The sequence below is a fragment of the Somniosus microcephalus genome, chromosome 10 (genome assembly GCF_052327205.1).
Source record: "Somniosus microcephalus isolate GS21.2 chromosome 10, FLI_Smic_1.0, whole genome shotgun sequence".
Taxonomy (NCBI): domain Eukaryota; kingdom Metazoa; phylum Chordata; class Chondrichthyes; order Squaliformes; family Somniosidae; genus Somniosus; species Somniosus microcephalus.
Window position 1 is genome coordinate 123,016,459 of NC_140996.1, and position 14,755 is coordinate 123,031,213.

Consider the following 14,755-nt stretch of genomic DNA (forward strand, 5'->3'; position numbering starts at 1 on the left):
TGGGCACCTGGCCGCCCCATGTCGGACTAACTCCGTTCTGGTACCGGAAAGGAGGGAGAGACAGGGGGAGGGAGAGGGGAGAGGGGCAGGGAGGGAGAGAAAAGCAGGGAGAGACAGGGGCAGGGAGAGAGGGAAAGAGCGAGGGGGTGAGACAGGGAGGGAGAGCTCGCCTTTTTCCTTCCTTCCTTCCTTCGCAGGGGTCGATCGGGCCAGGCCTGAGGCACTCCTTCCCCCACTCTCTCTCCAGGCTAATCCCGAACTAAATCCACCAGTCTCTCTCGCTCTCTCTCCCCCCCCGTCTCTCTCTTCTCCCCCCAGTCTCTCTCTCTCTTCCAACAACATGCCCTCAAAAAACCCTCGGCACTGCCAGGCACTCCAGCTAGTATTACATATAGAGAAAAGGATCTGGGAGTGATGGAAGACTCATCAATTGCAACATCTGGACGGTAACACAGCAATTAAAAAAACAAAAAAGAATGCTGGGATATATATCTAGAACAGTAGATTGTAAGGCCTAGAAATTCAGTTGGTAGCGCCAGCCGCTAGCGCCTTAAGAGGGCGATAAGTGGGGCGCAAAGCAGCTAGCGCCCGAGTGCGGTGCGATCTGCGCCTCTCGTGAACTTGAGTGGACATTTAGCGGCGGCGCAAAACCGCAACGACCGCTCAGCTGCGCGCGCAGATCCTGATGTCATTTCATGGTGCAACGCCCTTGGTGCACCCCGAACCGGAACTTCAGTGGCGCCTCCCTTCTTTCCGCCTGGCGCTCCCAGCGACTGGTTGAGTGGAACGGTTCCCAGTTCCTGTGGGGCTGGGGTGGCGCTATTTAAAGGGGGCTCTTCCTGCCTTCTTAGTGGTAGCCATTTTGGACCACTCCTTCTGTGTGAGAGAGAGAGATTTGCAGAGAGACAAAGGGAGAGAGCTTTCTGCTTTGACTCAGTGCTCGCACAGGTACTTCTGGCTTCAGCCCAGAGCTTTGCAGTTGGATTGGTTTCTCAGTGCCATAGCCTTGAGTGGCCACATATAATGGGGGCTGCAATGGGTGGAAATGTTGGGTTTCTCCATTGCATTGAGAGGGCTCAGAGACGCCGAGAGAGAGTGCTAATCATGGCCAGACGGAGGAGGGCCAACAGGCGTCGGTACAGGAGGCCTTACCCTCCCAGGGTATACCGCCAGCAGTTCTCCTACCTCAACATGTCTGAGGAGCAGTGCATTTGGAGGCTTTGATTCAGAAGGGAGGTGGTCACTGAGATCTGCCACCTGCTTCAGAGAGATCTGCAGCCTCAGCTGAGGAGCAGGACGTCTCTGTCGGTGGCAGCGAAGGTGACAGTGGCTCTCAACTTCTATGCCACCGGCTCTTTCCAATCCGCTACTGGGGACATTGCCAATATCTTCCAGTTCACAGTGCATTGCTGCATCCGCCAAGTCACGAATGCCCTCTTCAAAAGGAGATGTCAGTACATTTCCTACCCCATGACCCTGGACAAGCAGCAGGAGCGCGCAATGGGATTTGCAAGAATAGCGGGCTTCCCCATGGTCCAGGGCACCATTGACTGCACGCATGTGGCTTTGCGGGCGCCTCTAGAGAATGCCGAGGATTACCGCAACCGGAAGGGGTTCCATTCGTTGAACGTGCAGTTGGTGTGTGACCACAGGCAGCTCATACTAGCGGTAAATGCCCGCTTTCCAGGCAGCAGCCACGATGCCTTCATCATGCGTCAGACTTCTGTGGCAGACCTTTTCGAAGTCCCGGCTCACCCAGGAGGCTGGCTTCTCTGGGACAAGGGCTATCCTTTGTGCACCTGGCTGATGACCCCGCTCCGTGTGCCCAGCACCACTGCTGAAGAGCGATAAAATGACAGCCATCAAGCGACCAGGAACATCATTGAGCACCCAATCGGCGTGCTAAAGCAATAGTTCCGCTGTCTGGACCATTCCGGGGGAGCCCTTCAGTACTCGCCTGAGCGAGTCTCCCATTTCGTTGTAGTGTGCTGCATGCTGCACAACCTGGCTTTGCTCAGGACTCAGCCACTGCCAGCAGACACTGGAGGACCACCAGAGGAGGAGGAGGAGCACCAAGATGGGAGGGAGGCACAAAGTGCAAGGGCCGTCCGACAGCAGCTTATTGCAAGTTGGTTCTAGGCCCCCTCTCAGGAAATGGCGTGTGCCATTGAAAGAACATGAATGGAACCGCTCCGCAAACCCTGAGCCGGTCAAGGCAACAAATAGTTCAAAGTGCAAACATGCACAATCTGAATAAAGACAATTATTTATTTAACAAACTCTGTGCCCTTCCTGCATGACAAACAAATAGAGAAACCCCCCAGAAACAGTCAGACACATAACTGGCTCTCACAACCTGGAGACAATGAACAAGAGTTAAACAAAAATGACCATGATCCTCGGCCTTCACAAAAAAAAACAGCATTTTGCCACACCTCCTACTTTTTGGCCTGCGAGGGTGATCTGCCTCGCTTGCGAGATTGGCCCCGTCCCACCCTGCAGCTCCTCCGCTATGAGACCCCAGTGGCTGCAGCAAGGCTGGGGGGAAGGCTGCTGAGGGTCAGATAGTGAGTCGGCAGATGCCCTTGGGGGACGGCCTGGACCAGCTCTGGGCCTGGATGGCCCGGCTGCTGACTGCTCCAACTCTGCTTGGGCAGCAGCAGTCTGTCCTACGGGTGGTGGCAGCTGCAGTGGAGGAGTGACGGTGTTGGCAGCAGGAATGCTGCCAACCTGACAGAGCACAGGCACTCCCTGGTCGGACGAGACACTGGCACTCGCACGGGGCAGCACTGAACCATGCGCAATCTGCTGAAGCACAGACTGCTGGCCTGCTGCGGCGCGACGAGGGCCCCCGCAAATCCTGCCCGATCCAGCAAGGGTGGCAGCAGTTAGTGCTCGTGTGGCCCTGATCTGTGTCTGCATCAGACCAGCCAGTGACTGCATGGCATGACTAAGAACTTGGCTGGAAGCCGCCTGTGCTGCACCGAAGTCCTGCAGACTCCTTGCCTGTGCTGCCCCGAATTCCTGTACACTCCTTGCCAGTGACTCTATGGAGTCAGGCATCCTTGCCACTGCAGCCATGAGCTCAATGTGCCTGCGCTCCGCCTGGGCGCCCATTTCAGCAAGGAGCCGCAACTCCTCTGCACTCACTGTAGCAGGACTGGAGGCCACACTCTCCCTCCGGGGAGAAGGCCGCCGAGCTTCCCTACCCCCCACCCCCCCCTCCCCGCGTTGCTGCAGACCGCTGGGCCCCGGAGCTTCACCCTCCTCAGACCCTTCCCCCCCTGCTCCCCTCCAGGGAAGACGTGTCCCCATTATGGCCATGGGCTGCCTCGGCTGAGGGTGGCACCGATGGTCCGGCTTCCTCTTCCTCCTCCTCGCCTTCCGATTCACTCACAGTGGCAGCTTGAGGGCCCGCCTCCTCACCTCGCGAATCAGCATCTGAAAGCAGGGAGGTACAAGAGTTGCTTTAGCGTGAGGACAGGGCGGCAGCGAGGGAGGCATGAGTGCTGCAATGCACTGCATTGGTTCGATAGTGCGATAGTGGCAAAGGATGCTGGTGTGAGGCACAAGTGGAAAGAGAGAGGTCAAAAAGGTGATGAGCTTACCATTGCTGTCCAGAACGGGGTCGGCATCTCCAGTGGCAACGGGGTCAATCAGCCGGCCTGCCATAATCCGTTCCACTCACTGCTCCAGATCGCTGAGGTCTTTAAGTTCAGGACGGCCTCCCCCGGTCCGTTGCTGCTGCCTCCTATTGTGGGCCAGCTTGCCCGGCAAGAGAAAGGACGGGCTCGGAGTACAGTGTGAAGCCCTGATCTTAGCTGCACTGCCTCCCATGGTCGAATAGCCCTTGCAGTGTCAAGCCTTGATCTTGGCTGCACTGCCTCCCATGGTCGAATAGCCCTGACTGTGTAAAGTGGTGAATGGGCATGTAATTTTCATGAGGCCCATAGGTGTTGGATGAGGGCTGGGCATTGGGGCTTTCAGGACCCTTTGGCCATAAAGTGAGGTGCATATGCAGGGATGAAGAGGATACTGGAAAGGGTACTCACCCTGACAACCCGAGTGAGGTCGTTGAACTTCTTCCTGCATTGCGTTGGGGTCCTAGGTACCATGCTGCTGGAGGTCACTCTGTGTGCCACCTCCCTCCAAGCTTTTCGATATTCATTGGGCAGCGGCCTCCTGCCATTGTCCGGAAAGAGGATAGGTCGCCTGCGCTCCACTGCGCCAACCAGAACCTTCAGGGCCCCCTCACTGAAGCGCTGCGCTCGCTCCCTGGCCCTCTCCATGGTCGTAGGCGTAACGATGTCGCAGCAGGTCTGTCCAGGCCGAGCATCAGGGCTCCAATGTGCAGGGCGTGGCTGCAAGCCAAATCGACCCTCCCCCTTTAAGAGGTGACCGGCGCCAGCGTGTCTGCCTGCAATCGCTAACTGGCCGCACCTGCGCTGCGCCCACCCTCGGTGGTAGCGCCTCGCCTCTCCGGCTTAGCACCTTAGGATAGTCGTGCAGCGCCTGCTTTAGCGCAGCAAGAACCTCTTGGGGCGAAGCAACTCAATTTCGCTGAAGGTGGCGCCAAGTTGCGCCGGGCGCTAAATTTAGCGCACGCTCGACTGTAGCGCCCCAAACGTGGCGATACTGAATTTCTAGGCCCAAGTCTTTGGAGGTTACGCTGGGGCTTAACAATACATCAGCCAGGCTTCATTTGGAATACAGTGTTCCATTCTGGTCGTCGCATCACAAAAATCATTATAAGCATCGGAGAGGACGCAGGATAGAGCAACAAAATTGATCCTTTGTACAAAGAAAATGAGCCAGGAGGATTGATTAGATAAACTTAAGCCTTGCAGTCTAAAAATGGAAGTTAAAGGGCAACCCCAAACCTTAATTTAAATTAGTGAAAAATATTAATGACATTTGGTCAGTGATAAATGTTTAGAACAATTTGCCAGTTAGAGTAGAGGCAGAAAAATACAGATGTTCAACAACAACAAAAAGACTGGGTACTATAAAATGGAAAAGCTAAATATGGATAAGCTTTGATGGGTTAAATGCCATTTTCTTGTCTTTGGCTTTTCTTATGGAGAAGTTTAAAAAAATGAAAAAACGACTTACCTTGATACCTTCCACTTGAATCCAGTAATTGGTTTAGATCTCTAGTATATTTCTTTATTATCTGTTGAATTTTGCTTCCATTAGGAGTACATTCCTCCAACCTGGAGGAAAAAAGATCAATGTCTTGGCTCTCAACTGTATCCTGGTATACAGGGAATGAAGATGGTAAACTTGACGTTCCAACAGATGATGTAGCAGTTGACCGTCTACTAGCAACGTCGTGAACAGTATAATGATAGTCACCTGTTAGAAATAAAGGGAAGGGAATAGAAACAATATGCTATTAACTGCAGTATTTGTACTGAAAATACAACATACACTTTGCATTACAATAGCTACAAGATAGAGATGGAAAAAAGGACAAAAATAAAATACTCATCCTTCCTTTACTTTTTTCCCTCAGTAATGCAAAGACTGAAGTTTGATTATGCAAAGCTGAGTATTTATTATAGATTTAAAATTGTTTGTACAACAACTTGCAATTATATAGTGCCTTTATTGTAGAAAAATGTCCCAAGGTGCACCACAAAAGTGTAACCAGACAGTGCAATGAATAGAAATTAGTATTACAAACCTGAAGTGACGGGACCAATATCTGCTTGTTCACTTGAAGGCAAACTCCCAGTGGACAGCGTTGTGGAAGATATTTGATCTGCCTCAGGAGTTTTTTGAATAGCATTATTAAATCCATATGTATTACTGGACCAAGAGTAAGGAAATAATACCTACAGCACAAAGGATATATATAAAAAAAGTGAAATCTACACATTAAAACACAATCAGAACATTAAAAAGAGGAAATAGCATAGTTTAGTTGAAAATACTCCTCAGCCACAAATTTCAGACAAAACAAAATTATAACGTACAAGAATAATTGCTGAAACAGCCATTTGGAGACCAGCCATTTTAGGTCTCTGCCCCACTTCAGGCATTCAAAAATGCTCATATTACAGAGATGATACTTGTATATCCTGGAACAGCTCAATTAACTACATTGGGAGCTGACATAGATCAGACTTGGAGGCCAACCTAGAATGACACAGAAAGCTCACTATGATGGGCATGGGCCAGTCGTGGGGTTTTTCTCCTGGCATTGAACGATTCTTGGTTGACCCAGGCGACAGTGAATAGTGTTGCTCTGGGATGCATATGGGCTCTTTCCATAGGATAGAGCACAGTTTGGCTAAAGAGGGAAGGAGTTCCAAAACAGCAAGATCCAGTGAGATTACTGCAACAACTTGCATTTTATAGTCTTCCTCATGTACGGACTGGTGCCTCAAAAAGGAGTTTACATAAAAGGAGACATTGAGCAGGAGAGCAAACACTTTGACAGTTAACAAATATATAGATTTCCCCTCCACCCAAAGACAGGGATAGGGAAAGTACTGTGAACAGAAAGTGCTCCCCATAGACTTTCTTCACCCTTTAAATCATGTAATGTACATCAATAGAAATTTTTACTTTCAAGCAGTAAGATGTTCTAAGACACAGTTAAAACTGCAGACAGCAGTTCATTAATATTTAACCATTTTCATGGCCAAATCTCAAAAGGCCATTAAACAGCTGAGAAAAATTTAAGAGCTGAGATAATGGAAACATTTCAATTTAACGTTTAGTTAATGAGCTCAGTAGGCAGTAAGCTTGTGCATTTTATTGACCAAGCTTAATGCTGCATCTTTAAGAAGCGGTTTTTAAAATCTTTAATTTGTTAGCTATACTGGCCTTTATTAGAATTAATGAACATCTCTGCAGCGCTGCTTCATTCAGTACTGTGAATCACAGCAATCCAAACTACGGAAGTGGCAAATATTTAAATGATTCATGCCAACTGGCCTCTCAGTTTGGGTCAACAATAATATTGTAAAAGTACTGGTTTAAATGTTGAGACCAAGCTGAATATTTTGGCACACATGATTTAAGTATACTTATAGCACTAACTCAAATAATGGATATTAATTTCAATAACTGAGCAACATGATTTATGGTCAAAATTTAAAAGGATGAACTACACTTCCAGGCTTATGCTGATATTTGGCATTTAAATGTCAAATATCAAGTTTAAAGACCTGCATTTACTACTTTCGTTTTCCTAAAACCACCAATTGTTGACCAGCATATTAGAATAACTGCACAATCACACTGCTGATCCTGTACTGAATTTCAGAGAACAACTGTACTCAAAAATGCCATAGAATTATGTGGAAGAGTTGAATGCCGAGTCAGGAATAAGCTAACCACTAACTAAAAATAAAATCTTCTTGCAACAGTGTACTCTTTCTACACCATTCATAAATGACAAAATAATCTGACCTCTAATTCCCTTTCTTCATACTTGTGAGCAATAGTTTTGTCCTGCAGAGGCTGCAGCTGAAATCATGATACCCACATACTTTAATTGCCACAGTACACTATTTACAAGACTGAACAATCCTTTCAAGAGTACTAAAAAGGCCAAATAATAATCAGAGCTGTTTTGAATCAAAGTGTAAATGGGAGGGATAGTTTTCAAATGTTTGATTTTTAAGATGGAGCATCTATGGGATACAGGAGCATTAAACACTAAATCAGGCACCTTAGACAACTACACTATTTTACAGAAATGAGACCGTACACGGTTATACAAAGTAACAAAATACTGAGCTCAGTTCAAGTGTAGTGAACATCACTGAAAACATTTTTTAAATCAGTATGGATATATTTACATCATTGCTCAGTACAAAAAACTGTTACAATCTCAGACAAGAAATAGCCATTTTCACATGCACACAAAAGCATTCAATTTTCACATGCACACAAAAGCATTCAATTTTCACATGCACACAAAAGCATTCATACACCACACACACACACACACACACACATACATAACACAAAATACTGAGCTCAGTTCAAGTGTAGTGAACATCACTGAAACATTTTTTAAAAATCAGTATGAATATAGTTACATCATTGCTCAGTACAAAGAACTGTAACAACCTCAGACGAAAAACCCATTTGCACATGCACACATAAATGCATTCAGTACATACATACATATACAACACAACATACAACACACTCTCCTCTAAACCACATTCACACAACTGCTTCTCTGGTCTGCACACCAATCATTCACTATTTAGATCAAATAATGATCAGATTTGGCTATTTTTCATCATCGACCCACTGAATAAACCAGATCTCAGAAAAGATTCAGGGCAAAGCGGAGTAAAAACATATAAAGAACAATATCTGTGTAGCAAACACATCTTGTCTCTTTATTTATAAAAGAAAACCCTTCATTATAAAAATGCTAGTTTTTGTGCTCAATTCCCTGGATATCATGACTTGGCAATGTAACATTTTTCTACTTTTTTTAATATGTACTCTATATACTCAGTGGCATCATTGAGCACTTCTGGGTCAGGTACGAAATGAAGCTTTATCTACTTCGTCCCATTAATGTGGCTCAACCCCAATCTTAGAACACCAGCCCTACTGCACAGGTCATTTTCATTCACAATAGTCATCCTTGTGGCATCCACTCCCTCCATCAATGACATACTGTGGCTGCAGTTAGTATTATCTATAGGATGCACTGCAGTAGTTCACCAAGGTTACTTTAACAGCACCTCCCCTGCAACCTCTACCATTGAGAAGGACAAGAACAGCAAGGCCATGGGAACTCCATCACCAAGTCACACAAGGACATGTCCAATATAACAACAGTGGCTGCACTTCAAAAGTACTTCATTGGCTATAAAGCCCTTTGGGACGTCCCAAGGTCATGAAAGGCACTATATTAATGCAAGTCTTTATTTTTTGTATCATTGCCACTAGGCCAATATCCTGGAAAACCCAGCTAACACCACTGTAGGAGCACAGCATCACAAGGATTGCATCAGTTCAAGAATGGAGCCCACCATCACTTTCTCAGAGCAACTAGAGATGGGCAATAAATGCGACCATCCCAGCATCGCACACGTCCCAACTACTTATTTTTGAAGTGTTGTTTTGGGGTTTATCACTGTAGAATTTGAGGTTGAGCATCACGGATTCACTCTCATAAAGGAAGTCCTCATTCCCCATTACCTCCACTTGCCCAAAATCTAGGTAATTTGCAGCGAGCCAGGGATCTAAATGAAATCCTTCATTATTGCATTGAAGACATAGGACCTAGTGTAATGTTCCTCAACATCAGGATGTGGTAGAAATTAAGAGTCCATTAACACACACACGCGCACCCCTGATGTTAACCGCATATGCATCAAGTTAGAAAGAATGATACAGCAAGTAACCAGAACAAACTCTGATGCTCCATAGCAAAAAAGATGTTCATAGTAAAATAATGACTTGCCTTGCTATTTGTGCTATATGTTGGTAACTTTGGGCCAGGGTACTCAGGCACACCTCTTCCAACATCAGTAGAATAACTTGGTAATCTGGAAATAGGAGCTGAACAAACTGTAGAGAAGCCTAATTTAGAACCAGTGATCAGATTTAAAAAAAAAGAGAATCAGCACAAATAATAGAACACTTTTTGGCCTATCGAGCTCATTGTTTCCACAGATTCATGTACCATTTCATCTGCTCTATCACAAACTTCTCCCTCTAATTTTCTCCATTCCCAGATCCAAGATGTCTTTTTTTTAATATAAAAATGGCTATTCCATGTGTTCTTTTAAAAATTCTTTTAAATCTCAAATTTTGGCCCAGGATTATTAATTTCATTGAACTTCCAGTCTTGTATTCCCTTTGTTTTACTACTACTTTTAAATAGCCAGTTTTAATACAGTAGATTTAATTGAACTTTATAGCTTCATGGATTTGATAGCACATAGCTGTGAACATAGGCAATTTGAAAATTATTACAAACTAGCTTAGAGAATATTTTTGGTATGAAATTTACAAAATGTAAGGCTCCTACAAAACATTCAATTCTCAAAATAAATTCTGAAAAATATTGACCAAAATTTTATAAATAATTAACTCACTGCAACTGTGCAAGAGTATGTAATGTGGATATGATCTTAATGTATTTCATGCCAAATAAACTGTACATCTTTGAAATCAACTTGGGACAGGAAAATGGGGGAAAAAGAGAAAGCAAATGCTAGGGTATTACCACTAGTGACTTAACTATAAAAGGTTGTCAAGAATAGTCTTAATAATTTCCTGCATTTAAAAAATTTATTTGAGGTGAATCTCAAAATTTTACCCACTCGAACACTGAAAATGTCCATGGGTATTTATAAAGGAATCCCAAGCACATTAAGCTTTTAATACTTAACATACACATATGCACACATGTTTACCTTGTCCTGGGGGGTTGCCAGTCTCCTGTTTCAGCTTCTCTCTCCAAGTCAGTCTGCCTGTTTGAATGGATTCTACAGCACTGTTTGCCACACTCGAACTTTGCTGGCTGCTGCTTGTTGATACTCTGGACAAGTCCATTTCTATTTCAGAGGAACAGGATGGATCTATCCTACTGGATATTAGCTCTCTGGCTTCTGACCAATAGCCATTATTTGAAGATTGATTCCTGTTGACTGACATAGAACAGACTACCTCAATTAAGGCTATAACTCAGCTGCCCAGTATCAACACTGCAGGAATTAGGTATTTTTCAGTATCAGATGTTCTATGAAAATAAGCTTCTACTGCAAGAATTTTCTACAATACTGGTTTTCAGTTACTTCGTATCTTTATGGCTTAAAGCTTGTACTGGAACAGCCCAATTTCAGTATTTCTGCCCTCGGTCAAACAGTATGGCCTAGAAATTGGAGTAAGCCGAAAACCTGCCAGTGCCACCACAGGCTGAAGTTAATGGCCACCTGAAATAATAACACAGGCAGCACTGGTATTTTGGTGCTACCTGCTAATTTAAATTAGCACAGCACTAAACCTACCATTCAAGTCTGGTTTTCCGGTGCTACTCTGAGCAGGAGGCCCAATGTAGCGTGGCTGTCGCATCCCTGGAGCAAGAGCAGCGTGGTCCTAAAGCAAGGCTCTCATTTTAGAAAGCAGTCAGGCCCTTAAAGGGGAACTGCCTTCTAAAATGAAATAAAAATCATTTAAAAATAGGCAGTCTTTAGCCCTTCGAGCTCAACTGCCTTCTGAAAAAAAACCATTAAAAATAATTCCCAAATGGCAATCTTCAGCCCTTAAAGCTGAACTGCCTTCTGCACCTAAAAAAAGGTAAATGTGCTTCAGCACCAACACAAATGGTTCATCAAGCCAGGGAAGGGGCACCCAGGGTCTCGCACACAGCACTCCAGTTTTGTGCAAGGGGTCAACACGGCAAGAGAGATCCTCTACCATAGGGGCCAGGAGGCCCTCCAGAAAGAATGACGTGGGACCAGATCACCGAGGCAGTCACTGCCAGCAGCGTCACCCCATGACCTGGCTCCAGTGCCCAAAGAAGCGTCATGACCTCAGACTAGTGAATGCATCTTCAAAAGTCATCTCCTACCAACTGCACCACTAGCCTCACACACTGCTCATTACACGACCGCCTCCTCCCCACCTTCCATCACTTACCCATCAACAATCTTTATCAAACACGAGGCACATCCCCCATACCTAGCTTTGCCTCACCCTCTTGGAGGAGACGGTGCTGGCCATTCTTGGCAGGAGCATGGCTGAGCCCTTGGCCAGCAGCGGGGCTGAAAAGATACAATATGCTGGTATCCTCACATGCTTTCCTCCTTCTCGCATCTAATTTCCCCCTCATCCCACAGTATCTTCTGATTTACAAGGTGCGCATGCTGTAAAAATGCACCTCTTGCTTTTCCACCCTCCCCTACCCTTGTGCCTTCCTCATTTCACACACCCAAGAAATCCAGCCTGCCCAGCCAGTGGTTGACCAAGGAGAGGAGAGTGAAGAAGCACAGTCATTTGATTTCACACTCCCAACCACCGGCTCCTCAAGGTCGTTCTACAAGACCATCTGCAATCTCTCCCACTGAAAGTCAGCAACCTTCAGCCATGCTGCAGCCACTGGGGTAGCACTGTGAGATATCAGTAGGATAGGCAAAGGCACACACAAGCGATTCACTAAGGGAAAGCACAAGGGTGATGAGTTGATTTCTTGATGTCATATTGGATGGATAGATGTATATAGTTGGATTGGAAAGTTTGCTTTGTGGTGGCTTTTATTTCAGCATTGTGGCCAAGGCACTGTGATGGTCAGTAACAGAGGGAAGGTAAAGTGTGGGACAAATGTTAAAAGGGGAATTGGGGTTGTGGTCACTTGTTCGGATGATTCCATCCGGATATCCCGGCCAGAAAGGGGCTGTCTGGGTTGCGTCCCCTTCCCAGAGAGCGGATGCTGGAAATACTCAGGTCAGGCAGCATCTCGACTTGAGACGCGAACTCTGTTTCTCTCTCCACAGATGCTACCTGACACGCTGAGTATTTCCAGCATTTTGTGTCTTCTCAGAGGCCTTCCTTTACCATCCGAAGCCTTGCAAGTATCCAGCAGCACTCCCTGCACACTTTAAAAACTTTTAAATCTATTGCACCAAACCATTAATTCAATAAAATCTAAAAAAAAGTCCAAAAGCTTAAATCCAAACTTACCGGTGTCCCTTTAAGAAGCACTGACGGCATGTTTGCAGGGCTGTTTCTCACATATTTGAGCGTGCTTAGGACCCAGCCGTAAACACAGCAAAAAGGTCAAAGTTTGCAGACTTGGCCTCAGGTCAGTGTTGCACGCCAAAAGTCGTCATGCTCTGCTCATTTACATTCCAGGGGCTATGGCCCTTACCAAAATGGCGGCCGCTGTGTCCCAGCCAGAGGCGAGCGAAAGTGAGGCCGTCGCCTTTTTTTCCTCCCCATAACGGGCCCCAAGGGCCAGCGCAAATGGTGTGAATTTCTAAGCCTATGATCCTTTAAACTGATTTTTGACCAACATTTATCCTCTGCCATCTGTTTAAATTGCATGCTGCGGTGTTGTACATGAAATTGGTTTCTAATTTTTGCTTTTCCACCACTAGAATTGGTTGGAGGGAATTTTCAACTTCCACCCAAAACGTGCATGAAAACTGGAATGTCAGCCTAGATTTTTGTGCTCAAGTCTCTGGAGTGGGACTTGAACAGACAACCTTCTGACTCAGAGGCAAGGATGCTACCAACTGAGCCACAGCTGACATCTATGGATCTTGGTTTAAAAATTAAGTGTGAAACTCAAGTGGGGCAGAAACAAGATCAAGTGTGATGCCCTCGTGATTGAGCACCCTGCCAATACTTAACTGTCCAAGCTGACATATGAAGAAGGACCACTGGTGTGAGGTAGTGGAAGCTGCTAGCAATTTTTAAATGAGTCAGACTTGCAGAGAGAAAGGAGAGACTGTAAAGGGAAAAAAATAGTTACCAAACATAGATAGTCTGTCACTTTTAGGCGATTCCACTTCCTGAATTGCACTTAATTCATGCTGTTCAATTAGTCCAAAAAGTCCCAACCTTGTCTTAGTTACAGGTGGTTTAGAAGGCCTCCAATGTTGAGCCTCTCTTGGGACATCTTTAATATTTGGAGATTCTGAGGAATGAGTACCTTTGAAAATAGGGGGAAAAAATTACAATAAAAAATTTGAATCAAATTTATCAGGCAAAATTTCAGGTTCCTCAAATGTATAGGGTCAATAAATACAAACAGATTATGACAATGGAATGGTGCTGCATGAAATAAACAGGAAGTTTTGTGAAAACCAAGGCCCTGTGGTTTTTTTTTAAAATAGAGAATACACACAAATGGAAAACTATTTAAAAGAAAAATTCTGAAGATACGTGATATTCCAAGTTATCTTTTTGTATCAATGACTCGGATATAAAGTTCTGTTCTTTTTCCTCCTCGACAGTGTTGATTTCTTTAGGTTAAAGTTCAAATGTCAACCTTGAGGTCTTGTTCAAGTGGCTATTTTTCCAAAGATTAAACAGTGAGCATCAGTAGACTTGATGGTTAACCTTAAATAGCTAAGTCAGCAGAGGATCTTGAAGTATCATTGCTGACCAAATAGTGCTAAGTAACTATGTGCCAAAAACTTTCAGGAAGAGCTCAGACAATGCAGTAGGTGTTGTGGCAATGCCACCAAAACTAGTATTTTAATTGTTATGGGGTGCATTATGTTCTTCCACTATGGGGCAGAATTTGCAGTCGGTATCATGGCGTATCCGAGTTCGCCATCATACTGTCTTTGAAATGGACAGCAAGTTAGGGATTTCTGCAAGCGCTAAACCCCAAACTTGCAATCTGTCAAGTTTCGACTGGAAAGATCATCCGCTCGGACTGGGAAATCCTTATTGCTAGCGCAGTTGGGCTAACTGCCCATCAACTACACAGTAACATTTTACAGTTGGTGCAAACAGGCCCCTGGGATCCGTGGGCTACTACGCTGCGCTCACTCTGCAGAACGACAAGTTTTCGAAGGAGGCCTCGGACCAGGCAAGTGCAGATTTCTTTCAGAGGGCAGCGGTGTACTCCTTAGCTATGCCGTTGACCGCAATTTCAGGGCCATTACGTTACCTTTTGTTTTGTGTCCACCAATTTGCACATTTACCGACAAGGTAAATTTTGCATCATTTACAGAGGACAAGTGGCGTATTTGCACAAGCACGCGCATTGTAATTGTACAATATCAACCAACATCTGTTTGGTTCATCAAAC

General features: G+C 45.4%; 1 protein-coding gene and 1 non-coding gene across 5 annotated transcripts in view; both read right to left on the reverse strand.

The window, feature by feature from the left end:
• The window catches only part of cep295 (centrosomal protein 295), a 168,204-nt gene that overhangs the window by 80,935 nt on the left and 72,514 nt on the right, over positions 1–14,755 (reverse strand). For 3 of the 4 annotated variants that reach the window (XR_015079724.1, XM_085998787.1, XM_085998785.1), the window contains exons 16-20: positions 13,466–13,645; positions 10,407–10,640; positions 9,449–9,567; positions 5,687–5,837; positions 5,113–5,355 (exon numbers count right to left, since the gene is read on the reverse strand). Coding sequence is in view for 3 of the 4 variants with exons in the window: in XM_085998787.1 (XP_085854913.1) it covers positions 5,113–5,355; positions 5,687–5,837; positions 9,449–9,567; positions 10,407–10,640; positions 13,466–13,645 (927 nt within the window). In the remaining variant the exon portion in view is untranslated. The remainder of the gene's footprint in view (positions 1–5,112; positions 5,356–5,686; positions 5,838–9,448; positions 9,568–10,406; positions 10,641–13,465; positions 13,646–14,755) is intronic. The other variant, XM_085998786.1, reaches the window with a different exon arrangement.
• On the reverse strand, positions 8,201–8,275 carry LOC147111679 (small nucleolar RNA U2-19). Its single transcript, XR_015079880.1, has one exon. It is a non-coding gene; the product is annotated as a small nucleolar RNA U2-19 (small nucleolar RNA).